Raw genomic sequence first — 27,771 nt, 5'->3', positions numbered from 1 at the left:
GCTGTATCCTGACATGCCCAAGCAGTCTCTCTGATAGGAGATGGCTAGATGATAGTTAGTTAACATTAAGAACTAGTTGTGACTGCCAGTTATTCTACATGGTAAGAAATAACTAGTGAGAAAACCATTGAAAAATTACATGGATTGTTTTCTACATGGGGTCTCCCGGAAGAACTTGTGAATAATAATTATCCTAGGTTTACATCTGCAGAATATTACATTTCATGACAAATAATGGAATAAGGCATACTTTAGTTCCAGCGTATCTTCCCAGTTTGAATGGAGCAGTGGAAAATGCAGTTCAAATATTGAAAAAGAGCCCTAAAACAATTATTTGAGGCTAGAAACAGTGGAACAGTGGAAAGAACAATATTTTACAGGACAGGTTATCCAACTTTCTGTTACGGTACAGATATACTTCACATTCTATTACAAAGGAATCTCCTGCTGAGGTTTTTTGAAGAGATAATTAAGAAGCAGACCTATTTTCCTTAAACCAAATAATGAGCTGGGCATTGAACGAAAATGGCCACAAGTCATGGTCGAAATCGTAGTGTCATTAGATTCTGTGTTGGTAAAAAGAACTGGGGGGAAGTGGAAATGATAATCAGGAACAGTTAAAAAAGGAAAAGGACCAGTAATGTATTAAGTTAAAGTCAGGCCTAAAATCGGATACTACCATATTGATTACTTGAGGGGAAAACGAAGCAATTTCCCACAAGAAGATGAGAACTTGACCTCTGATAGTATCTCGTCCTCTAACTAATCGAAATGACCGTATACCTATGCATACACTCTCGGGTTGGAAAATGATTTCTAATTGTTCAAAACCCCTATGTCTGTTGTCAGGATCGGTAACATTTGAAATACCTAATTAATCAACAAGTTACGGCAGAGGAAGTCCAGTGGTAATGGTGTTGCAAGGAATAGGAAGGTCGTTGATTCAAACCGTACAAAGGTCAATCTATCATACAATACCAGTGCTCTTTTCAATAGAGAGGAATTTAGACTAATTCTAAAGCTTGAAATCTGAATCAAATTTAAGTAAATAAGTATTATCAAATATGGTATAAATTAGCAATAATTAATACAATACATTTAGTACACATTACATTTTCTTGTTGCATTATTAAGAAAACAATATGATGATGTTATGCTTTAGCTTGAAGACATTAATTGTCTTGAAAAACATAATTGTTTAATATGTTTTAGAGGGATTTAAATTAGATATTGCAATTATACAAGAAAAAAACTCAAAATGACCTCTTATTTAGCTTTTTTAGAATGTAAATATATTTGCCGAATGATTATATTCATAGACAAATATAATTATTGGTACCCCATGTCCAGCATTACTACTGGCAAATCGATGCGAGAATGAAAATTGTATAGAACAGGAATGCAGATTATTATATGAGTTACAGTATGTAGGCATATGTGAACTTGTTTCACAAAATACCCTTGATGAACCACTAAATGTAAAGAATGTTTAAATGCTTAAATTAGTTTTGTTTACTTGAGTGATATAATATTCATACTTAAAAATAAAGGCATCCTACGTCATTTGTCTGTGTCTTATCTACTAAATGTATATAAAATGTTACTGAATAAAATATTATATTAAGAATAATTACTTATTTAGGTCATAAATTAACCTTTTGGACATTGCTTTCAAACAATATGATTAAAATAAATAAAACATAGGTCCATTGATTCAGCATACTTCAAAATAGTAACATACAAAGTTTGGTGCTTCCTTCACAGAAGGAAACATCTCTTTCCTATAACCTATACGCTATAAATGGCTATGTAAAGTGCATGTATCACTTTAAAAATGAAATATTAACTTTAAATATGAAATTTTATATGCATGAGTATACTTAAACTCACTTTTTACTGTTAGACATTTATAGAACACGCTTGAATGGGAACATCACCTCATGCGCCATGTTATTAAGGAGATGTTTTTAATTAGACTGATGCGAACATATACTTTCTATGCACAAAGTACAAGTACGTATATTTTAAATCCTAGTTTTTGTCATTTAAAATTATAATTTGCTGGAAGTATTAATGAGTTAATATGTCAGAAAAAGCACCGGACCTGCGATTCTAGAATAAGATTCAAGTCAAGTCAAAAGTTTATTAAATGTAGCAAAAGTAACAAGTGGTTGTGACGATGTTGAGAGGGGGTTTGTCGATGTCTTAGGTATGTACTGTTACTTGCATTTAACTCACAAACTATTAGAATTACAGCTGTCAAGCTATGCACAGTTCTTTATCATCAATATATAAATATGTAGCCAATCTGGTAAGCATTTTGTTAGAATTGTGACCCTTTCTGTACTCAGAGCATTTAATTTTATCTTTGTTAAAATCTTTGTTTAGGTTCACGTTTTCCTACAACCTATAAGAGCTTCAGCTTTGAAACTTTGTACACTTGATAATCATAATTAGATAAGTCATTAGACAAAGTACAATAACTTTTACCTGCATTTTCTTTGAATTATGGTTTTCTTGCACTTAGAAAATTTCAACTTTTTGGTTATCATTTTGTTAAGGTCCACTTTACGCAAATACAAAAACATTAGCTTTTAAAATTGCGTACTTGTTTAAGTTTGTAGGTCAGAAGCCATAAATCTGATATGCATTTCGGTTAAAATATTTGCGTTTTATTGCCCTGTATGTATATGGAAATTTGGAATTACATGTATTTCTTTTTATTTAGGTCCACTTTTCTTGAAATCTTAAACTTTGCACATAATGTTTATTATCATTAGAATAAATTGTAAACAGATCAGAACCAAAACGCTTTTTTTGCATTTTGTAAGAAATATGGGACTTTTTAACTTAAAAATCAATATTTCTCGGTGTATTTGTTTTTGTTGTTTTCTTCTTTCGTTGAGTTCAGTTTTCTTGAATATTTACATATTTGATTTGATGGAAACACATGAAAACTAGTTTTTTACCACTTTTCCCGTTTTCGAAAGCTGACAATGCCTGTCCAATTACGCGGAAAGCGAGTCCGTGCATATCATTTTGACGCCAACAGTTTAAGCAGACCCCAGAGACTTACGTGTAAAATTAAGATGCTTTGTCTTCGTTATTGCTTACATTACGGTAAACTGTTACTGTCGTGTTGTCTTTCTTTATTTTCAGGATGTCAAATTTATCCGCGCTTCGATTTAAAGATAAGGTTGCCATAGTAACAGGTGGTGTCCAGGGTATTGGTAGAGGCATAGTCGATGTTCTCGGTATACATTCTCTTGGTCAGCCCTTAAACATCATTGTTAATAATACTTACTTAAAGGTTTGATTTCATAAAAAGACGATATGGCAGTTTAAACTGCAGACCCAGATGTAAATACATTTATGTTTCGATTAACAAAATAGTGAAAAGGAATTATAATAAAAATTGTATCCCAAAAACTACATCATTTTTTACAAGGGATTTTATCTTTAATTTACAGCTGAGAATGGAGGAAAGGTTGTTGTTTTCGACATTCAAGGTAAATTTGTATCTAGATAAAGTAAGCTATAATAGGATGGGCCTTTTACTGATCGGTCAATTTGCTTATTTTTAGTATTATGTACAATGTATGTCAATGTTAATATCTTAGCTAGGCAAATAGAATACTATTAACGGTATATTGTTCATTACTTGTAAACGAGAAAAGAGTGTAAAAATATAATTGCTTAACCCTAAATTGAATAGGCACGTACGTAATAACAGCGCAAAGTTTTGTATCATGTCGGGCACATGCTCTTCCTCGCGACGGCAAACAAAATGTTACACGGAAATATTTGAAAAAAAATCACGACTGCTTTTTTTCATTTCTTGTCAAGTTCTTTCCTATTTTACATTAACAGTCATCGAATAGATAAGTATAAATGTATAGGAAGAATCGTATATGTGGTGAATATGACATTCTTAAATTTGATTTTTTAACCCATTAGATTGAAGTTTAGATATCTATTACAGACGATGTGGGCTCCAAAATGAAATCAGAAGGACAAGGGGAAATAATCTATATGCACTGTGATATGACTAAGGAGGATGAAATAAAGGTTTTGTATACAAAACTATCAACAAGTACTAGAACTTTTATCGAAATAATGCATTCCTTGTTAAGTTATCAACGCATATTCAAAATGGTATGGCATTATAACGGACTCTAACAGACCTATATTCCTACCCCAAAATTATGCAAATATGCAAATATTTTTAAAGTCTTCTCTTTGTTAAAATTTTACTTTTGGCTTGTTTAATAGGACATGTAATACATGAATAATAGTCACCAATGCATACATAAACATTATTATAACATGTTGTTTTATGTTTTATGTCCGTGCTCTTGATTTTATGCTATGGATAATCATTCGTTTATTTTAGAGTTGTATACAAGCAGCGGAGAAACGGTTAGGAAAAATAGACTGTCTTGTGAACCATGTTGGATTTCGTAAGCATTTCAAATCTTACTTCGAATAATTAAGTTGATAATCACTTCACATATCCGGCCAGCACATTTTATTCAATCTCGCCAAGATACGTATGTTTTTGACAACACAGAAAATGACCTCAGCTTTTCTCGGAAGTAAAGAAACTGAAAGTACAAAGGCTAAATTTGAAAACAAAAGTCGCATTTGCAATGGCCAATAGCATGGGTTCACGCTCAGGAGTCAAACCCGTCTAAACGTATGCGTGTGAACTTCTTTTTTCTTTTCTTTTCTATTTGTTTCTTAATGAGGAGACAAATTTCAGCACTTCCTTACAATTTGAATATACCTGGGCTTTTCATCCATGAAAAAAATATTTGCAAGTGTATATGGAGACTATTGGAACTTCGTCAAATTGTTCAAAAAGTCATTTTTGATGTTGTCTAAAAGTGTCGGTATATGCCTCGGATGTCAGATATTTCCGCATGTGATAACAGCAGACCTAGACACTTCAGGAATACTTTCAAAATGAATTTGTTGTAACAAATGTTGATTCTATGGAAGCGTGAAAGGACCATCAGACGCTACTCTGTTTTATAACGTTACGGCCGTGGAAATGATATACGTTTGTGTAGTGTGTTCAGAGGGGTGGGCATGTGAGTAAGGGTGCTTCTTTTCCTGTGATAAATAGTTCCGGAGCAGACACATGTACATACACATGTTTTTATAAGTTTACGTAAATATTTAACACATTTACCTTTATGCGTAGTTTAATGCTCTGAAAATGGACATTCTGTGAGATAACTCAGCTTGAGAAAACTTTATTCCGATTGTTAGTGAATAACAATTGTTAAGAATTCTAGTTTTATCATAAACCACATGAGTTTATATTTTTCAGACCCAGGGTCATACACTATTGATGAGTTGTCGGTACAAGGTTTTAAAGATCTTTTGCAGCTTAATTTGATCAGCTATTTCACTGCTAGTAAGGTAAATACATTGTATTGTATTAAGACTTTTAGTATGAAAATGTGTCGTTTCCATAGTTACGACGGAACTTCACATCACTATATTAAAAGAGATCATGAGAGTGTTAGGATTCATAATTCAGCACGACCATACTTAAGTTTATCATCTCCAGTATTACTTGATATTTAACGTGTGTTTTCACTATTGCAGTATGCTCTACCGTATTTACGGAAGTCAAAAGGAAATATTGTCAACATTTCAAGTATCGGTTCACCAGCAGCTTTCAGAAATTCTGTAACATACGTGGCTACAAAGGTACTTTGCTGTCTTAATCTCACTAAGAATGACCGGGATAAATACATTCGTGTTTGTTTACATTATTTTCTTGAGTGCATTACTTTGCCCTCATCAGAGAACATTCGAAGTTTCAAATGGGATGCAAAATTCCATTGTTCGGAAACCGCCCAGTTGGTTTGCATGACGTCGGTGGTTCTAAAAGGTACGCCTTATAACCTGTAATAATATTGACCGGTTATTACACTCAGGTTCCCTTCTAATATTAACCTGGAAATTAGACAGATGATCTAAATTCTAATGGGATGGCTTATACCAACATGTGAGTTTCATAAAGGTGCCGAAAAAATACATTTTAACAAAGATGTTATACGCATGTATAAAATTCCTACACCGCGGTGATTAGAAGTGCTTAATGTTACCATATGAAATAATTATGATGTTAAATCTTGTAAATAGATCATGAGTAGAAAAATAGATATTAAGATTTCACAATACTGTAACCTTTTACTTTTTTATGTCATAAAAAAGTCATTTTGTCATCTATGTATTTTCTGTGTAATTACATAAATGCTATCGCCTCGCTTGTGATTATGATACGTCTCGGGTTCACTGCTACCATATTCAAATGCATGTGTAATTTATATAATGCCGGTGTTTGTATGTAGACTGGTTATCTTATAGGGTGGTGTTACATCTTTTACAAAGGCTCTGGCAATTGATGAGGCAAAGCACGGAGTTCGCGTGAATGCGTGAGTAAAATGACAAACAATTGTTGTTGTTTGTTTTTCTTAAAATACTTCTTCGTGGTGTATACACCAAACAATTTTAACCGTTAGCTAATATAATTTTAAAATACCAAAACTTTTATCTGTCTATGACTATTGATATCCAGGTTAAATCCCGGTTGAATGTTTCTAAAAGAAGATAGATTATACTACTTCTTTATACTTTATTTGTACAGTCTGTATTTTCTTCTTGTAAATGTTTGATAATTTTACCATTCTTTTCTAGAATTGCATCAGGAGCTATTGAAGAAGTTTGGCCAGCAGATGAACTGGAAAAGCTCAAAACATGTCATGTAGGGCCAATACATTAATTTGTTGTTTTGTTGTTTGTAATGCCTATCCACATTATTTAATAATTTTATAAACAATATAAATAAAGATACTGACAATATACAATTTGTTTAAAAATTAAAATACTCTATTCGTTTCAAAAGGAATTCACTATCTCACTATCTATGTAATTGCTAAACATTATATGTTATCATGTAAAATCTCTGTTTCTTATTGATTACACATTATCTATGCTAAAGGAAGGGCAATTACCTGAAGAAACAGTCTGGGTCTGTCTGCAAGGAACCGTGTTAGTGTTACTTAAGTAACCAGTGCATTTAAACGAATGTAGGCAATGAAAGTATAGATACTGACAGAAGGCTAGCTGTAATTGAGCCGCGCCATGAGAAAACCAACATAGTGGGTGTGCGACCAGCATGGATCCAGACCAGCCTGCGCATCCGCGCAGTCTGGTCAGGATCCATGCTGTTCGCTTTTAAAGCCTATTGGAATTGGAGAAACTGTTAGCGAACAGCATGGATCCTGGCCAGACTGCGCGGATGCGCAGGCTGGTCTGGATCCATGCTGGTCGCAAACCCACTATGTTGGTTTTCTCATGGCACGGCTCATTTAAGGAAGAGTTATTCCCATGCAAGGTGAACATGTAGAGTGTCTTTTAAAGGATCATAGACATTGTATTAGTTGTGCTTGTTACATGTTTTGTTATCACTTTAGTTACTGCAAAAGATTGCTCAACCAAGGGAGATTGGTCTAGCGTGTTTGTTTCTGGCAGTTGATGCTACATTCACCACTGGTGAACAGCTTATGTGTACAGGAGGATCAGAAATTGGATACGGAATAAAGAATACTGGATTAGCATTTTAAAGAAAAGAACTGTAGCAGAAATCAGATACGGAATAAAAATATTGTCTTGGCATTTTAAAGAATAACCCAATAGAAGAAATAATACTGGATTAGCATTATGATAGAATTGTTGAAGAAAACGGGTAAAGAATAAAGAATGCCGCCGTATTAGTATTTGAAAGAAAGGGATGTTGCAAAAGCCCGAAAGGGTATAAAAATACTTGATTAGATATTTTAACTACGTGATGAGACTGTGCTGCGACATCTTAATTTGTCATTTTTAACCGGTAATGAATACTTTGACGCTGTTTTATACAACATAGTAGGCACATGACATGTCAGTACTTTTACTTTTAGCTCATTTTTTTAAAGTGTCACCTTCATGCTGATGTTGATAGTAATAAGTAATAAAATTTATCAAAATACCTGATCGTTTTCTTGTGAGGTATTAGTTTAGTTTATACTAATTTGTGAGTGAAGTGACAAAGTATTGTTTTATAATACGTAAAACAATTCAATCTTTAGCTAGTACAATTTAAAATATCAAAATTTGTGGGGTTTTTCTGAGTATAAATAATGATATCCCGGTTGAATCCCGATTGAGTGTTTAAAACAAAGATAGATTATACTACACTTGTACTTCTTTATACTTTGTTTACATAATCTTTATTTTCTTCTTGTATATTGTAAATGCTTAATAATTTTGACCATTGCTTTCTAGAATAGCACCAGATGCTGTTGAAACTCCACTTCTAAAAGACGTTTGGCCAAAAGATGAACTGGAAAAGCTCAAAACTTGTTGTGTAGGGCCAATGCAACAGATTTTATTATCTGTAATGCCAAACCACACCATTTAATGATTTTACATCTTTAAAAACAAATAAGTAAAGATACCGACAACATGAAATTTGATCGAAATATAAAATACGCCATTCCTTTAAAAAATCGCTATCTATATCATTGCTAGATATTATATGACATCGTGTAAGTTTGGCCAGCAGATGAACTGGAAAAGCTCAAAACATGTCTTGTAGGGTCTATACATTAATTTGTTGTTTGTAATGCCCATCTACATTATTTAATATTTTTACATATTATAAACAATACAAATAAAGATACTGACAACATAAAATTTGTTTAAAAATTAAAATACTCCATTCATTTCAAAAGGAATTCACTATCTCACTATCTATGTAATTGCTAAACATTATATGACATCATGTAAAATCTCTTTTTCTTGTTGATTACATCTAACCTAAACTAAAGGAAAGACAATTACCTGAAAAAAAAGTTTAGGTTTTTCTGCAAGGAACAGTTGTAGTGTGACTTAAAAACAGTCAAACGAATACAGGCAATAAAAGTACAGATACTGTCAAAAGGCTAGCTGACACCAAACCAGATTTTCCATTTAACCTTTAAGTTTATACTAATTTATTTTAGCTCGATTGTGATGAAAGCTTCAAGCTTATTGGAACCATTCTCGAGTCTGCTTCCTCGAAAAACCAGTAATGGTGTCATATGAGAAGTCATGGTCGTGACCCCAATTGGTCTAGAACCCACGACCCCTGCATTGAGCGGCCGACACCTTCTCTACTGGACTGTTGTTTTACAAACCAAAAAAATTTAAAATACAAATGTATTTCGCCGACATCCTATGGGTAAATGCTATCAGTAACATACGTGGTTACTTGGCACTTTTAAACAAAAATATTGTAAACAAGTATTAGAATAATTAGAAACACTCCTTACACTTTACAAAAGATAATAGGTAAGGGTAGATTTCTCGGAAGCACAAAGCACCACAATCACAGCCTCAGAGCCACGCATTTGCAAAGTAGGACTACAATTAAAATAAGCTTTAACGGAAAAACATTATAGACGGGTTGCTTCAAAAATTCAACAAGTACATTTTAAAAAATATTGAAAAAAGGGGGAAGGAAGGGGTAGGATGTAGAAAAAGGGTTAAGGGTAAGTGGAAGAAGGAAGAATATTCAAAAGGGAATGCTACGTTCGTTATTCACAGTTAACCTACAACGTTAACCACCGCAGTGCAGACACTCGCGTACAAAAGACAAACACACGCACATAACTAACTTAGATAAACAGACAAGTAAGATAGAACAACACTGTAGGGCACCGTCCAAGACACACAAACGCACAAGCGCACACACATAAGCAGGAAAAAACAACAATTGGGCACCAAGAAGTTTCTTCGAGCAATCCTCGACATACCAACGCTGAAGAATATAACTGACATACGTTCATGGTTTGGGCTTGTCAATCAAGTTTCTGCATGACCGACAAGACAACTCCGACAACTGTTGAAGACAAATATACCATTTAACTGGACAAAAGAACTGCAAGACTTGTTCGAAGAATCTAAACGCGTCATTGCCCGTGGAACTGAACAGTGTATTCGAATATTTGATGATTCCATACCTCATGTCTTTATTTCAATGTAAATGAGATGTGAAACCACCAAAATTTGTAGTCCTGTTTTGCGCCATATAACCTATACTGTGTTTGTGCGCCGTAAAACCCAAATAAATATATAAATAAATGATACTAACAAGCCGACGTTCTTGGCAACAAATTAGTCAACAGATGGTATAGGTTTCTTTCTGCTTCATGAACACTATTCCTGTCCCATTTCCATACAATTTTGCTGCAATGATGGTTGGAAGATAACCCTTATCGGAAGTCGTTTTACACATAGCGAAGACTATATCTGTGGCAGACGCCTTAGATAAGGGAATGTATTTTGTTCTAGGCTGCAGTCAGTTGATCTTTGCTGTTGACCACAAGCCGTTACAGAAGGTATTCGGAGGACATCTCCAACTCACGTCTTGGAAACCTGAAAGAAGAGACGCTGCGCTATAAGTTTTAACTGGAACTCACGGATCATATAGCTTCAGTACAGTGTCTTTTGCCTCTTAACATTCAAAACCCTTCGCTAATTTATGACACTTCGTACCTTTGACACAGATATGTTGATAGACGATACCATGGTGATTGCATCCAGTACGTTACTTGGGATCGCCATCGCGTTGCCTCTTCCAGTGACCAAGACATGCACGCTTTACTGGGTATTATCGATTCCTGTGTGCCGGACAATCGCCAAGGCTAGAGACACTTAGAATGTTTCACTTTTGGAGATCACTTGCACACGGCAGACGGAGTGATTCTATACAAAGATGGAGTTGTCATTCCACCATCTCCTAGACAGGAGGTTCTGGACTCGTTGCATTCAGCGCATCAAGATGTTACCGCGATGACGACTAGAGCAGAATCCTCGGTTTTCTGGCCAGGAAAAACACCAGCCATCAGCAATCTACGGGCAATCTGTAAGCATTGCTTATGTAGCCGCTTCCAACCTAGTGCACCACCGACACCATTGACGGACCAAGATTACCCATTCCTGTGTGTGTGTGTGCCGATTACTTTCACTATAAGGGTTGTAACTACTTATTTGTGGTCGATAGATTCTCCAACTGGTTAATAGTTAAGCGAGCTTAATGTGAAGCTGATTGTTTGATAGAGTGTGTCCGTCGTACGTTTGTCACATTTGGCATTTCTGATTAATTGCCCTCCAACGGGGGACCCGAATTTACATTCACTGCCAAGTTTCTTAAGAACTGAGGTGTCCACCTCTGTCTCTCATCAGTTGCTTATCCTCATAACAACTGTCGTGCAGAACATGGGGTTAGAACTGTGAAACGCCTCATATTGGACACCAAAACCCGTATGGGGGTCTTCCATATTATAAACTTTGAATGAAAATGGAGTAAAAAAAACAAAGAAAAATATCAAACAGGGAATGCCACGCACCAAAAGCGCAGCCTCCTCAAAACGAACCCCCCAGCACGCAAACGTGTGCACCACACACACACACTCAAAGCTTACACATCAGGACAAAACGAACAACACACACACACACACTCAAAGCCAACACATAAGGACAAGACGAACAATAAGCATACACACACGCGCGCACACAAAGTCAACACACAAGGACAAAACGAACAAACAAAGGAACACAGTGGGGCACCGCCTTGGAACGGTCAGTGGCAAAAACACCACTGGGGAGCTTAAACCGGTTTATGGTGCGCACCCAACCTCACTCTTACCCCCACCATGTTCCAAGCCTTGTAATTCTCCTGTTTTCTGAATATTATAATACAGGAACACACCAGGTAGAGACACTAAATTCTCTCTATCGATGTGCGTTTTCGGTCGTCCTCTTCGTGACTTCATCCCCATCCAAAGTAGCCGATATCAACACCATACTACTTACGACACCTTATTTTTATGACAAGATGCACTCAGGAAGCGCCAAATGAAAGACACAGAGAGATTTTCACAACATGCGAAACGTCTACTGCCATTTGCTTCGGGAGACGAAATCCATATCCAGAATCAGATACGCCAAAATCTCCTGAAATTTGATAAACCTCGAACAGTCATTGAAGTCCGTCAATATGTGCTATACATCGATGGATCAGGACGGGTCACACTTTGTAATAGAAACGTTTTGCGACGTTTTGTCCCAGTACAGCATACGTCTAAACTGTCGAGTGACAGAGACCTAGCACTATGTCGACAAGACCCCCACAGCCAACACCCGGACCAACGAATCTGCCAACAAATCTCATTAGATCCCGCTGATGAATGCATTCATGGGCAGCAAATAAGTTAAACATCACCGCCGCCTGCGACACCTGATACATCGCCATGGAAGTCATCAAATCCTATTATCCGTATCCATAGAGTCAGTAGTCCTCCGCATAAAAACCCGCACAGACTGACTGCTACCAGTGTCAGAGAACAAAACCAACTTATAACACATCAGTCCCTCTCGTACCCCCACTCACACCAACCATACAGCGAGATAACCCATCACCAAGCCATTCTGTACAGACCACACCTCTGCAGACAGAATACTCTTTGTTTCAAAATGTAGAAGTACCTTAAATTTAACTAATATCAAACAAATTATGAATACATTTCACATATCCACTACACACTAAAAATAGTAAGAAAGGGAAAATATATAAGAAACGTGTACTTAAAAAAATCAATAAATCAAACCGGTAAACAATTACAACTTGTTTTTACCTTTTTCTGACGGTATCTTTGTATCAGCCTATTTAAAAAGGACGCTGTCCAACAAATGTGTTGATGATATGAGCCACGCCATGAGAAAGCCAAAAAATCATCCGCGCAGTCTGGTCAGGATCCATGCTGTTCGCTTTCAAAGTCTATTGCAATTAGAGAAACCGTTAGCGAACAGAATGGATCCTGACCAGACTGCGCAGTCTGGTCTCGATCCATACTGGTCGCAAAGTCACTATGTTGGTTTTCTCATGATGCTATTTTTAACATTTATCAAAATTTCTATACTCCTAAAATATATTTCAGTAAAGTACAATAACCAGCATAAATTTGATATCTAAGCATTTTTATAACGGAAAACAATATATCTATTTGAAGCATACTCAGAGAAAAACACAGGGTTTAATAAAATTCTACATTGTAGAAAGAAATTCGACCCGAACGTGTTTCTATTGGCAAGAAAAGTTGAAAACAAATAATTGATTGGGTAAAGCAGTTGGATCCCACTAGTATCCCAATTATCCCAATTCGTTTTAAAAGTTGCTTAAATGCCTAAAAGTTACACTCTTCCTGTCTTTCTTACGTTACAATTTTGTCTCTTCTTTCACAGTTGAATATGGAGGAAGGTTGTGGTTTTCGACATTAAAGGTAAGTGAAATTTATCAGATTTTTTTTAATAGACAGAGAATTTTTAATTTTTGTCTTATTGTAAAATTGAAATATCTTTCATCGACTTGAACTATGGCAGTAGATTACCGAACACATGTAATGAAGACTCATTTCAAGGCAAGCCCACAAATTGTTCTGCTGTCCTATCATATATTTTAATATTTGGACTCATTCATGTATACAAAAATAATGCTATTTTTATTGGGCCTCACTCGGTTGTCTTCGGCTGATTTGGCTACCACACGGTATAGTTACAGTGTCTATTACAAACTGGATAGTTGAAGGTTATCTGATTCTACCTCGGGATTATTCTTTGAAGTGAGCAACATGTTATTCGCGTGTGGTATCAATCGTGACATGTATAATTTTGTTGCAGTTTACATGTAAAAGTTGAATCATTGGAAGATATATTGAGAATCATTCCAAACTAAAGCTCTTGTTCTTGGTAGAGTATCAGAAAACCATCCAGCTGGGTTCACGAAAGGCGTTAGTTCTTCTCTGGTATCCCTCCTATGTATCAAACAATTTTGTCAAGGGCACCTGGAGTCCTCCTCTACCATCAAATGGTGGTATCCAACAGAAACAATATACAAAGTCTTGGATTAGATTGCAAATGGAAGACTGTCATTAATGAAAAAGCATTTCACAGTACGTGTACATGTGATTTGACTACTGTATGTAAGATGCAGTTGATATTTATTTTTGATACACGCGGAGGTAGTTATAACTGTGCAGATTTCAATCCCCTGTAATATTTTGGTTTATTTCTATTTTTGAATGAAATTTTGTGTATTTTCTATCAAGTATATATAAAGTAACCTGCTATTTAAATTCACGTAGCTTTAGGTACAAACTCTAATATAAAGTTGCAAACATTTCATTAATAAAAAAGTTTTGCAACAGGTGGTAACCTATTATAAAGAAATTGTGCTTCGTGTAAAAAGCGTATGCGCAATAAAATCAAAATATTCGGTTAACAACACGCCAACCAACGGTGTTGAAAATTTGTCTATATAGAATTTTTGGTATATAAAACACGCAGGCATTAGAAACATTTATGTCTATCGTAACTTACAAAATAGAGACATTCGCAGATGTGTTCATACGGCGGTGCACATGGAACATTCAATGATATACTAGTGTGTAATTCCATGAAAAGCGACGTATGGTCCCCACAAAATGGTATTAGATAAAAGAAACGAAATAATTACCACTAATATATCAGATATGTGTCTTCTAATACTGTTCTTTCTTTAACTTCAGACAATTCAGAGGATAGGTCAGCCTCGAGCAGGCGCGTAGCTACCTATACGCCAGTACACCCGTGAATCCACATAACTTTGCCATTTTTTAAAAAAATCTTTCTTTTTTTACATCTTTATCCTAGATCTAGATTGGATGTGTTCCAAATCGTAATTAGTGTACTATATATGATAAAAGGGGCCTTAATTCAAAGCCCGGGTGTTAGTTTTAGAATCGGTCCATGGCCGTAGCTCAACAATATGACCCCGTTACAAAGACAGGAGGACTTTTTACGGAATATGTAAAATATATTTCATAAATAGAAGCAGGAAGCCAGTGGATGGCCTGACTGTTGTCAAATGTAAATACATAGACCTTTATCATCAAAAAGAGGGTTTTGTTTTAGAATACGAGAAAATAGAAAAGAATCTTGGTTTGAGAGCACTAGCTATGAAAATGTTAAATTCCTTCTGGGGAAGGTTCAGTCAAAGGTCAAACTTGTCCAAGGTTGCAAGGATTCTAGCTGCATGCACGACCTCAAACTCTTTTCCTATCTTGAAACTCTTGGACTTCTGGGGAAGATTCAGTCAAAGGTCAAACTTGTCCAAGGTTGCACTCATAGATGACCTTAAGATTACTTCGACAAACTAACGTCTGACCAAGAAGAAGCGACTTGTGTCAACTATGTTTCTGGCGATTTTGTTGAAATGCGTTAGAGATTACAAGGAAGATTTTGTGAATGCAAATCCAAAAACAAATGTAGCCATAGCTGCATGCACGACATCAAACTCTTTTCCTATCTTGAAACTCTGGGACAAAGGGCACGGATTTTTTCTCCACTAAACAGGGGGTAAGATAAACCAGAACTCAGGGGATCTCACTGATTTGTGTCATTGAAACTCATTAAAAACATTTATAGCAGAAGGTAAAACACTACGGGTATGACTAACAAAACCCGGATGAATATGGTAATTGTACAAATGTACCTATTTCAAAATATTTGACATTATCCTGAACTGTCAGAACATGTTAAATGTCAATTTTGTTGTCTTGAAAACGTTTGTAACCAAACGATAGGATGCAGTTCTATCGGTCGTATATGCTCACAAAACAGCTAGAGACAGAAAAAGTTCAAAGATAATCACAATGTCTGAAAGAAAAGATTATCAACTTGTGCTTGACAAAAGAGTAATCGGAAAGGATTATGTTTCATATCCCTATGGTTATAAGTTCGGTTTCGCAATAAGAAACTTTATATCACGCATTTATTATGTGTTTATTTGAATGAATATGATTCTCATTTATTTGTACTTTTCTGAGTAGTATACATGTATATATACGTACTAAACTCGTAAATTGCCCTCTTTGTTGTTTTGTATGTCTTTATGAAATATATAAAATATTAAAGGCAAAAGTTTATACTTATATACAAGAGTATATTGCTTAAAAACTTACACAGATGCATTTCCATTCTTGTTCAGTAGCCCATAGATAGTGTGAAAAAAAGCAGACGACACAGACATATTATTTCAACGCCAGACTGATTTCAGTTTTTCCCTCGTTCCAAGCTGGCGGCTTTACATAGCTTATATAGGAAGCTTAAGTAGGTTATCGACCGTGTACATATTTCACCTTGAGATCATTGCTATATCAGCAAAACATTTGACACCGTCCTTACTAGAGTGATACAAATGTACAAAGATACTGTTGATTAAAGGTAAAGCAAGTTGTAATTGTTTACCAATTTTATTGATTTTCATTAAGAAAGCGTTTATTATATTTGTTACCCTTGTTACTGTTTTTAGTGTGTGATAAATATGTGAAAATGTATTCGTAATATGTTTGATATTTCTTAACTTAAAGGTATTTCTACGTTTGAAACAAATAGTGTTCTATAATTTAGAATTTTATTAATCCGTACTTTTTCAAAGCAGCATCGTATCCAGAGGAAATTCAGAGGGTCGTGTGCTTGATTGTTATGTTAGAATGATTTGAATACATGTGTCCTCAAGTTATTTTTTTGACAGTTGGTTTCTAAAGAAAGATCGCATTTTGATGACACTTTCAAATAAAGAAAATGTTTCGTAATGTATATTTTACTAGAACTATTTATATTCATAAATATAGCAATTTATAATCATATGTCGAAATAAATCGTGCAGATCCGTGTGCATACTTTCATCTAATATCAGTTTGGGTTCATACATTACTAAAGCTTATACTATTTAACTCTAAATACACGGGATAAAATATACCCCCGTCAACCGTATAAATGGTTATAATATATTGTTCTAACATTCCTGGATCAATGACGTTACGCCATCACTTTCAGTTATAATCAGACGTGCAGAACTACCTTTATTAGTTGTTGAAAACATTAATTCAGTTATAAATACCAGTAGGTCGATCTACATATCAAATATGTTTATTGTTTGAGTGAGTGCTAGAACTTACATATCATGGATTAGGGATAACGAAACCAGTGGAAAAACATATTTGTATATTCAATTAACATCCGCTTGAATTGTCAATGGTCATATGAGAACATTCAGTGTCGCTTGTCGCATAAGTCCTGTATTAGCATTTAGATATACATAATAGAAAAGTTTTCCAACTAATTAGAACGGTATTGTATGACAGAAAACAGAATGTCGAAAGAAACAAACCAAGCAACACTACGTTTCAAAGACAAGGTAGCCATAGTAACGGGTGGAGTACAAGGCATCGGTCGAGGATGTGTGGACGTGTTTGGTAAATACTGTTGAAATGTTAACAATTATGCCGACAATATAAATGAATAATAAGTAAAAGTTTGCAAATTGTATTACATAAAGAATGTATGTTATTAAGAAGGAAGTACTTGGGAAAGTCTAACTGTTTTAACTGTTTCTGTAAATATGAGCATACTAGTATACATTGAGGATATTCATTACAATTTGATTTGTATTTGTATGTTTGATTTTGCCATTGTGTTCTTATGCCCCCGAAGGTGGGCATATTAAAATCGCATTGTCCGTCCGTCCGTCAGTGCGTGCGTGAGTCCGTGCGTCCGGTAAATTCTTGTCCGGACTGTAACTACCATCCATAAAGGGATTTTGAAATAACTTGACATAAATGTTTACCATAATGAGACGACGTGTCATGCGCAAGACACAGTCCTCTAGCACCAAGGTCAAGGTCACAGAGGTCAAAGGTTAACGGTTCATAACTCTGCCGTTGATGAAGGGATTTTGAAATTACTTGGCATAAATGTTCCTCATAATGAGACGACGTGTTATGAGCAAGAGTCAGACCACTAGCTCCAAGTTCAAGGTCACACTTAGAGGTCAAAGGTTAACATGGTCTGTTCCTTGTCCGATCCATAACTCTGCCAATGATGAAGACATTTTGAAATTACTTGGCATAAATGTTCCCTATAATGAGATGAGGTGTCATGTGCAAGACCCAGACCCATAGCTTCAAGGTCAAGGTCACACTTAGAGGTCAAATGTTAACATGGTCAGTTTCTTGTCCGATCCATAACTCTGCCAATGATGAAGGGATTTTGAAATTACTTGGCATAAATGTTCCCTATAATGAGATGAGGTGTCATGTGCAAGACCCAGACCCCTAGCTCCAAGGTCAAGGTCACATTAAGAAGTCAAAGGTGTTTCTTGTCTGGTCCATCACTCTGCCATTTATCAAGGGATTTGAAAACAATTTGACACAAATGTTAACCATATTGAGAAGATGTGTCACACTTATGACCGAAGCCTCTTAGGTCAAGGTCACAAGATCAAATGTGATTTTTGCGCATACAACTGTGGCATTCTTGGCCATACTTCGGGGGGGCATTTGTCACCAATAGTGACGGCTCTTGTTCTCTTTGTAATCTAACAAGGGCAATTGGTTTGCTTGTTATATCAATAAACATGCGAACATGTTCACTGAAGAACATATCATTGGGTGTCCAAAGACGCCGCTCTGTGTATTCGCACATACACTAATTGTACATAATTCTGCACGATTGATAAACCGGAAATGATGGCGTATCGTAAATTATCCAGAAAATGTCGAATAAAGCCCGGATTCGGCGTACGGAAATGAAAATCATTATATAAATTAATGACAACCTGTGAGAAATTTTAATACAATGTCACTGTTACTATCTTTCTAAAGTTAAGTATGATATTAAACATCTGACACGTTAAATAATTTAAAATAATATCTTATAATCAGCGTGAAATGTGCGGTTCACTTTAATCATGGTCAAATATCTTAAAAATAAGCAAATGGACCTATACATTTTATTTCACCAAATTTTAGACCATACGTGTATTTACAACTATGAGACGTTTGATTAAAATCAACAATTTAGAAAAATTTCTATTCGCGAAATTGTTATGAAAGTTATCATTTTCCAATAGACTCTCATTATGAAAAATTGCTTGAGATCCAAATTTTTCAAATAAATCTAGCAAAAAATCAAGCACACGATCCAATCTTTTTTTCTATTTGCTGAATTTTCTAAGTATATTCTGACGTTTTAAAAAATCAGGGTTTAAAATATAATCAAATGCTTGAATGCCTAAAAGTAACACTCCTCTTGTCTTTCTAACGTTTCAATTTTGTCTCTTCTTTCACAGTTGAACATGGAGGAAAGGTTGTTGTTTTCGACATTAAAGGTAAGTGAAATTTATTAGAAAATAGAAAATTTATTTAATAGATAGAGAATCTTTAGTTTTGTTTCATTGTAAGATTGAAATATTTTAATCGAATTGTAATACGGCAGTAAATTACTGAAGGCCTGTTATAAAGCATGTAATAAAGGCTTATTCATTTAGCAAACGCATAGATTGTTCTGCTGTCCTATCAGATTATTTTATACGCATTCTTTTATAGATGAAATGTTAGTTTTTGACAAAGCCTCTCTCTGATGTCTTTGGCAGATTTGGTTACCACACGGAACAGTTACAGTGATACATATTATATTCTGTTTCTAACCGGATAGTTTTAGATAACCTGATTCTACCTCAGGATTATTGTCAAAACTACATCTTGGGTGTGTACACGTTTTCAATGATCTTAAAAGTAAAGTACATGTTATTCGCGTATGGTATCAGTCGTGGCATGCATGCTATCATTGCAGTTGTAAATATTACATGTAAAAGCTGAAACAATCATTGGAAGATATACTGTGTATCATTTCAAACCAAAGCTCTTGTTCTTGGTTCAGTATGAGAAAACCATCCAGCTGGGTTCAAGAAAGTCGTTTCTTCTTCCCATGTATCCCTCCTATGCCTCAAACAATTCTCTACGATCAAATGCTGGTATCAAGCAGGAACGAAATACAAATTGCTGGATTAGATTACAATTAGAAGACTGCCACTAATGAAGAAGGAGTTCAGAATACATGTACATATGATCTGACTACTGTATGTAAGATGCAGTTTATATTTATTTTACAATATATGTTAATAAAGTCTAAACACAGTTACGATGACTTTTCTAACCAGCAAGTTATATTTACACAATTATAACAGATGATGTTGGAAAGGCGATGCAGTCAAATGGACCAGGGGAGATTATATATTTTCACTGTGACGTGAGAAAAGAAGAAGATGTTAAGGTATTCAGTATCAACAATTGCCTTAGAATATTACATCCACTGATTTTTTTTCTAATTAAAAAAAAAAACTTCTGTTTCAAGTAGACTGGCTCCTACATTGTAATGTATCCTTTTTCTAATTTTCATTTATTAAATTGTGAATAGAGCCAGCTTATATACTGAGTCCAATATCATATACATGTAACAATGTTAAAATCAATTCTCCTGGAAAATCTCTAAAATGGACTGGCATTTGCCACGCGTATATAAAATATAAGAAAATCTACAAAATGACTTATCATCAGTCTACTAGTTAATCTACGTTTGAAGGGGACTGTATTAAAGTTCTAAGAAGTCGCTATTCCTCTTATTTACCACCACAATATTACAGTCTCTTTTTACTTTTTTTTGTGAAAAACATAATTATTAACTAAGGCTTCTTAAAAAAAATCCTTTGTTTCCGGTAACATGATAAACAAGTTTGGGTAGGTAGGTCAGAACTTTTTTTCATATTTTTTATTAAGTGAGACTTTTCGGAAATTATTCTTTATATCAAAAATGAATACAAATAAGGGGGTTATGCCTTTAGAACATCATAAAGTTGATTTCTAACTTTACCTACAATGTTTAAAGCTTAAAAAGTGCAGTTTTGCAACTTTTTATTACAAAGTTGAAATCAATATTCTTCAAGGCCATAAAACATTAAGGGTCGGGCCAAAAATTTAGGGTAGGTCGGGATACCGGAAACAAGCATACTTTTACGCCTAACAAGCATTACAAATATTCTATATATTATCGCTGTTGTTTTTTATTTATCTTCCTACAGACCTGCATAGAAGAAACAGTTAAAAGGCTAGGTAAAATTGACTGCCTTGTGAACAACGTCGGCTGTTGTAAGTACTCAGAATTTGGTAACTGAATAACAGCTCATCGTATTGACTTTACTGGTCAAGTTGTACCAAGTATATGTATATGAGCCACACCATGAGAAAACAAACATAGTGCATTAGCGACAAGCATATATCCAGACCAGCCTGTGCATCCGCGCGGTCTTGTCAGGATCCATGGTGTTCGCTAACGGGTTCTCTAACTGCAGTAGGTTTTGAAAGCGAACTGTATGGATGTGCAGGCTGGTCTGAATCCATGCTGGTCGCAAACGCACTATATTGGTTTTCCCGTGGCGCGGCTCTTATAAAGTTGTAAACAATTCATTAATAAAAACGTTTTGCAAGAGCTGATTATAAAGAGATTGTTTTGATAAATGCACATTAAAATTGCTGACAGCGCCTTAGTTTATTAAATCTTGTAGATGTAATAGGTTATTTTGAATTTCAATACTTAAAAAAAATAAAGCATTTTATTGATACTAAAATAATTTGTTGTTCGTGTGTTTAGCTATATTAGGAAGTGAAAGAAACGACGGAAAAAGGTTTTTTTTTATTATAAATTTTAGAATTTGAACACTAAAATAGATTCTGTAAATATGTGTTCTGTTCATTGATTCAGATAACTAAAAATTATTACTAAATGTAAGAATAACTGCATAATTCCTGGTGGTAATTTACATTATCAAATATTTACTACGAATTCTTACGTTCTACTTAGATAACGGACCAAAAAGTATAGACGAATACACTGTACAGGACTTTCGAGATTTGCTGGATGATAACCTCATAAGTAACTTTACTGCAAGCAAGGTAAATACACTGTACAGAACATTCAATGCTCCCTTAATGATAATCCCATAACTAACTACTACAAGCAAGATAATGAAATGTATAGGACTTTCGAGACACCCTGGCTGTTAATATGCTTGACGATAATATCATTACTAACAGCTAGATTAACACACTGTATATGACTTTTGAGAACTCTCGCATGATAATCTCATTAGTAACTGAACTGCAAGCAAGGTAAATACACCGCACAGGACTTTCGAGACCTCTCGGATTTTAATCCCATTAATAACTGAACTGCAAGCAAGGTAAATACACTGCACAGGATTTTCGAGACCTCCTGGATGGTAATTTCATTACTAACTTTACTGTAAGCAAAGTAAATGCACTGTACATTACATTCGAGACCTCCTGGATGATAATCTTATTATTAACTTTACCACAAGCAATGTCAATACACTGAAGAAGACTTTTGAGAACTCCTGGATACTAATCGCATTACTAACTGTACCGCAAGCAAAGGTAATAAGTACAGGACGTTCGAGACCTCCTGGATAATAATCTCATTAGTACCTTTACCACAAGCACGATATTAACACATATTGGTTACTTATTAACAGACATTGGTTACTTAAAACTGGAAGAGTTATATGTATTTTGAAGTGTCTGCATAATGTCCGTTTTCTCCAGTTTCAACTATCTATATATTAAAAATTTCAAGTATGAGAAATGTTGACAGAAAAACCATTGAACCTAATCATTTTTAGTCAGCAGGATTTTGCATCTCAGTCTATTAAAACCATTGAATCTAATCATTTTTAGTCAGCAGGATTTTACAATTTATATAAAAAAGAGCCCGTTTTTATACTTCTGGAACATTTGCCCTATCAACTAGGCACTGCTGCATATAAAAATAAGTTATTGAGTAAAAGCGGATGTGTACGTATGGTTTTACTTAATATATGTATATCTACACAAGAATTATTGAGGCTTACTTATTGAGCAGCTTGGTTGTTAGAAATCTTTTAATGAATGTTTCATTTAACAACACTTGCCTGTGACTTTGGAATATGTTTGGACCACGAGTAAGGTTTGCTATGCCATTAACGAACACGTTTTATGCTCCCCAGTGTGGTTATTACAACTGATCGTTCCAAAAGCGGTATCCCACTATGTTCCTTTATTGTTTGTTTTGCCTAGGTTGTCTTTATGTTTCAATTGCCCTATATATTATAAAATTCAAACTAAACAAATCCTAAATAAAAACTTTTTTGTAAGGTTTCTAAGCTCTGTTGTTGTTGTTGTTTGCTTTTTTGTAAGTGGTTTTCCTGCGCAATAGCGAAAAATATACAATTGCTTTTGACGAAATATTACCTGGCAAGAGAAATTCCACAGGTATTTCCATCTTATAACTGTGGTTAAGAAGGAAATTAAAGAAGCCTCTATTGATCTGCCGGTGTGTATAATTAAGACCGATACAAATTTTTGTCTATGTCTCAAACTGTATTTCCTTTCAGTATGCCCTGCCACATATTAGGAAAACAAATGGGAGCATCGTAAACATATCCAGTATAAGTGCCAATGCTGCCTTCAAGAATTCAACCATTTACTGTGCCACAAAGGTTAGGTTTGCTGTTCGCACAAACTAAAGCTGTTTAAATATAACGTTTTAAGATACTACATTAAAAAGTTAGCATGATCGTGACCGCAACCCTGTCCGCCAAATTAGGAAAAGAGTGGCTAGAATCTGTGTTCTATCTACATTCAGAAATGTTGCATAAGTTTGATGATTGTCTATCGAGCCATAAAAATACCGTGCATCATCACTTTCTATTGTTCAGTGCTCATTTTCTACCTTTTACAGTATGACAGAGGAAAACGTGTCAGATTGCAGATCACTGAAAGCATATTTTATATAATATTTAAAAAATGATGATGAAAACTTAACTTATAGGTTAATAGTTTTAAGAACCCGTGGTAGTTTGATGATTCAAAGTTATTTGCTTCTTCTTTCTTGGTTTCAAAGGGAGGTGTCAAATCATTGACGAAAGCACTGGCTATCGACGAGGCAAAGTATGGCGTGAGGGTGAACTCGTAAGTGAAATAACTGAAATACCTGTCACATTTTTGTTCGTTTGTATTTGTTGTTGTTGTTTTTGAAAACCTTACAAAATATTCAACAAATATATTTTATCGAACTGCTCAATAATATAAAAAAAAACTATAAAAAGTGGCCGATTATATAGAGATGGTACTTAAGGCTACGTATTCAACGACAACAACAACAAATCAAGTCCAAAACTGAAGCGCATATCGCTTATACACTAACAATATTTTAACATGGCACCGTGCAGTAAATACGGGAACTTTTGACAGCAACATTGGCTTCTTTGTTTTGGTGGATTAGGTAAAGATAGTTGATTGTCATTTCTTTTTAACAAACACAACTATTTTATTTATACTAAAGAACCTCTTCATTATATTAACAGAAGTTTCTGTAATCGCTGATTCCGCAATGTAAATGCGGTTCAGCACGCGTCGGTCAATATGCAAATTAGGTACATTTGTAAACACAAGGTGCGTGTCATAAAAAGTGAAATAAAATCTGTAAAAAGATCCTTTAGAAGGAAAGAATGCAACCAAGAAGAATAATAGCAGACTCGGTTTGATTGAGTCACAGATTTTGGTATGGTTTTGGTGCGACCATCATATATATTTTTGTATTGCTCTGCTTTTAACTCATACATTTTGAGGCCTTGATTATTCTTTGAAAACGAATTTTGCAAAATGTTGAGGGATTCGATGTCGTAAAATTCATATATTCTATTTATATTTTTTCTCACGAATAATGTTTTCTTTCCTATGATCATATCATACCTGTATGTTATCGGCAGTAATAAATAAATAAAATTGTCTTTGAAGTAGTTCGTTTGAAAATGAAAGATAATGATAAATTTTTTGTTTGAATGATTATTCATAGATCTAGAAGTAAACTATATTTTTTGGAATCACAACTGAATCTATGCATACTTTGTTCAAATAAATACATGTGAATAGTCCTATAGAAGAGTTATCTGTCACTAGCTTCACATTTCCAAATAGGACCAATTTTTTCGGATTAAAAATTGCCTTTCAGCATAAAAAATGAAATATGAAAGTTAAACTATTACATAATTTTGGTACTCTGGTATTAAATTTTCAACAGAAAGTAACATCAGATGCAATTTGAATTTTAGGTACCATGTCTAGATTATAAATTGCCTGAAGTACAGACATTATAACGGATTATGGAATAGTAAAAACATTTAATGAGTATACAGAAGTTACTGTTGCTATTTAAGTATGAAATACGGTTTCATATTTGTTGTTCGTGTTTCTGATAACGGGCACATTGTGTCTGTGAGCATAATTAAAACTTTGCATTGGGCTGTGATGCATTTATTAAAAACACCATGTACGCAATTATGTCAAAGTCCATTATATTTTCAGCATAGCCCCTGGATGCATTGAGTCGCCTCTCCTGAGACAGACAATGCCAACAGAGAAAATGGAAACCCTTGAAAGTTGTCATGTATGCCCTTTCATTACTTGTATATATACACTTTATTTCCATTTTACAGTAATTATAAGACATGCAAGTTTGTATTACAAAAAGTCCGTGATCTGTGCGAATATTATATAGAATAATTTAGATACAAGAGATCTTTAAATTACTTATATCCCTATAATTATATTATCTTTAAATTACTTACATCCCTTCCATAATGATACTAATCACCCAAAGTTATATATTTATTTCTCCGCATTATGTTTAAGTGTAAAAATATTATAACTACTATTTCATTCATGTAAGCTTCTACAACCCCCTACTTTTATTTTATTATTTATAAATTTATTTATTTGAAGGGGGCACTAAGATTTGCCTTGACCATATGTCTGTCTGTCATTCCGTATCATCCGTGTTTGTGTCGTACATATCATTCAAAGTAGAAGTATTTGACCTCGAGTCATCAAAGCTAGACTGATGTTCAGCTTGGGAAGTTGCCTACATAGTGCTTTAATTGGGATTTCAAATAGCCATACTAGAGTTATGGCCCTTGACTGCGTCAAAATATACATACAATGACAGGAAGTTGAGGCACCAGTGTCTGTACACACATCATCTAGATACACTATTATGTCGTGAAATGTCTGATTGGGGTTCTCTGATTTTGAATAATTGTATATAGAACTTTTGATAAGTAAAACAGGCATTATAGACATATGTGTTTATCGTAGTTTTCAAAATCATATCTGATAAAAACATGTCTACCTAATTACCACATTGGTCTTCTGACACTATTCTCGCTTATACTTCAGACAATGCAAAGGACAGGTCAGCCACGAGAGATTGGACTTGCGTGTCTTTTCTTGGCAGTTGACGCGACATTCACCACGGGAGAGGAACTCATGTGTACAGGAGGTTCCGAAATAGGCTACGGCGTTAAAAATACAGGTCTTATGGTGTGAATTTGTACTACAAAGCTGCAGCCAATGCTTGAAATATGTTCAGCAGTTCCTTGTTTAAAATCCATGAACTTCCAATTGTACAACATTGAACATGTAGTCACATTGTGAAATTATTAGCATTAGTATCTGTATCATTCTTCGTAATAATAATTCAGGGAAATAGTTTCAGTTTGATATAGATGGACACTGTATATATTTACATTGTGTCTCTTGTGCCATCCAGGTTGAGTTCCTTTAGGATACATGGTCATATTTGATTATACATGACGCGATTACATGTATACATGTTTCTGTATATTTCATTATGTATCATAAAATTAAATATTCTTGCTAATAGTTTGCACTTATATACATACCTTCCATTATATAGTGTACCTCACAGCTATCATTTGACCTGCACAATTCGTTCACGTGAAGAAGCCATTCAGCTGGCTCACCAAGGGCCTGTCGTCCTCATGGGCCTGCAGTTATGTATGGAAGGGCACCTAGTGTCTACCTCCGCCATCGAAAGCTGGAAAGTCGCCATAAGACGTTACTTGATTGTTTTTTTTCCTACTTGTGTGGGTGCGTTTGTATGCTTGCGAGTCTATAACGGTGCCCTACTGTTTTCTTACGTGTTGCCTTTTCGTTTTTCTATGTTATTCAGTTGATCGTAGTTGTATGTTTATCTTTGGTAAATGAGTGTCTGCGCTATTGTGGATTACGTTGTAGTGCGACTGTTTCTGAAGAACATGGAATTCCCTTGTATATTCGTCCTTGTTCAACTTTCATCTTCGGGTTCCTCCTCCACCACCCACCCCTCTCCACCCCATATCCGACCCCATTTCGCCCTACACTATTTCCTTACCCTCCATCAATATTTAGCATGAATTAATATGTACTTGTTGGATGTTTGAAGCAACCCGTCTGAAATATTTTTCCATTACAGCTTCTTTTTGTTGTTGGCAAATGCGTGGCTCTGGGGCTGTGTTTTTGGTGCTCTGTGCTTCCGAGAAATCTACCCTTACCTATTATCTTTTGTTGCATTATTGTGGTATGTAAATAAGGCTGTACGGCTCGGGAGTGAAAGTGACTAAAGCTCCCTACATATTATGTTGTGTTCGAAGTGGAAGTTTATCATTTCAATCGGGAGTAGTAACCAACGATTGATACAGGCCCGGATGGAGACCAAAAGCTGAGGGTTAATGTCTTACCGGCAAGGTGCACAACGCCGGGTGGGTGTTAGTATTAGAGGTGATATCCCCTCCTGTAAGGGATTTCAGAACTTTTAGAACTTTTATGAAATACAGGTCAAAATAAATATTTGGGTCTTAATTCCTACCATCCAATTATCATTAATTTGAACGTATCAAGA

General features: G+C 35.0%; 2 protein-coding genes across 2 annotated transcripts; both read left to right on the top strand.

Annotated features, from left to right (window-relative positions):
- The first annotated feature begins 1,926 nt into the window (after nt 1-1,926).
- Nucleotides 1,927-7,993, top strand: LOC123549778 (17-beta-hydroxysteroid dehydrogenase 14-like). Its single transcript, XM_045338164.2, has 10 exons — nt 1,927-2,013; nt 3,160-3,254; nt 3,471-3,509; nt 3,983-4,068; nt 4,394-4,460; nt 5,336-5,427; nt 5,617-5,721; nt 6,385-6,452; nt 6,715-6,781; nt 7,494-7,993. Exons 2-10 carry the CDS (start codon nt 3,161-3,163, stop codon nt 7,641-7,643), a joined length of 768 nt encoding a protein of 255 aa, XP_045194099.2. The 5' UTR covers nt 1,927-2,013; nt 3,160; the 3' UTR covers nt 7,644-7,993.
- An 8,287-nt stretch (nt 7,994-16,280) lies between these two features.
- Nucleotides 16,281-26,717, top strand: LOC123549764 (17-beta-hydroxysteroid dehydrogenase 14-like). The gene is made up of 10 exons (XM_053524887.1): nt 16,281-16,362; nt 17,286-17,396; nt 19,271-19,309; nt 20,168-20,253; nt 21,059-21,125; nt 21,838-21,929; nt 23,426-23,530; nt 23,935-24,002; nt 25,398-25,479; nt 26,268-26,717. Exons 2-10 carry the CDS (start codon nt 17,294-17,296, stop codon nt 26,415-26,417), a joined length of 792 nt encoding a protein of 263 aa, XP_053380862.1. The 5' UTR covers nt 16,281-16,362; nt 17,286-17,293; the 3' UTR covers nt 26,418-26,717.
- Nucleotides 26,718-27,771: the final 1,054 nt, after the last annotated feature.

Source organism: Mercenaria mercenaria, chromosome 15 (assembly GCF_021730395.1).
Source record: "Mercenaria mercenaria strain notata chromosome 15, MADL_Memer_1, whole genome shotgun sequence".
Lineage (NCBI taxonomy): Eukaryota > Metazoa > Mollusca > Bivalvia > Venerida > Veneridae > Mercenaria > Mercenaria mercenaria.
This window is presented reverse-complemented; position numbering and strand designations above follow the sequence as displayed.

What these genes read in the sequence shown, in the direction of transcription:
- LOC123549764 (XM_053524887.1), top strand. Translation starts at nt 17,294, where the DNA reads ATGTCGAAAGAAACAAACCAAGCAACACTACGTTTCAAAGACAAGGTA. An exon ending in AGGATGTGTGGACGTGTTTG is followed by an intron (nt 17,397 to 19,270) that starts GTAAATACTGTT and finishes CTTCTTTCACAG; the next exon opens with TTGAACATGGAGGAAAGGTT. An exon ending in TATGGCGTGAGGGTGAACTC is followed by an intron (nt 24,003 to 25,397) that starts GTAAGTGAAATA and finishes TTATATTTTCAG; the next exon opens with CATAGCCCCTGGATGCATTG.
- LOC123549778 (XM_045338164.2), top strand. Translation starts at nt 3,161, where the DNA reads ATGTCAAATTTATCCGCGCTTCGATTTAAAGATAAGGTTGCCATAGTA. An exon ending in TGTTGTTTTCGACATTCAAG is followed by an intron (nt 3,510 to 3,982) that starts GTAAATTTGTAT and finishes TATCTATTACAG; the next exon opens with ACGATGTGGGCTCCAAAATG. An exon ending in GCTATTTCACTGCTAGTAAG is followed by an intron (nt 5,428 to 5,616) that starts GTAAATACATTG and finishes TCACTATTGCAG; the next exon opens with TATGCTCTACCGTATTTACG.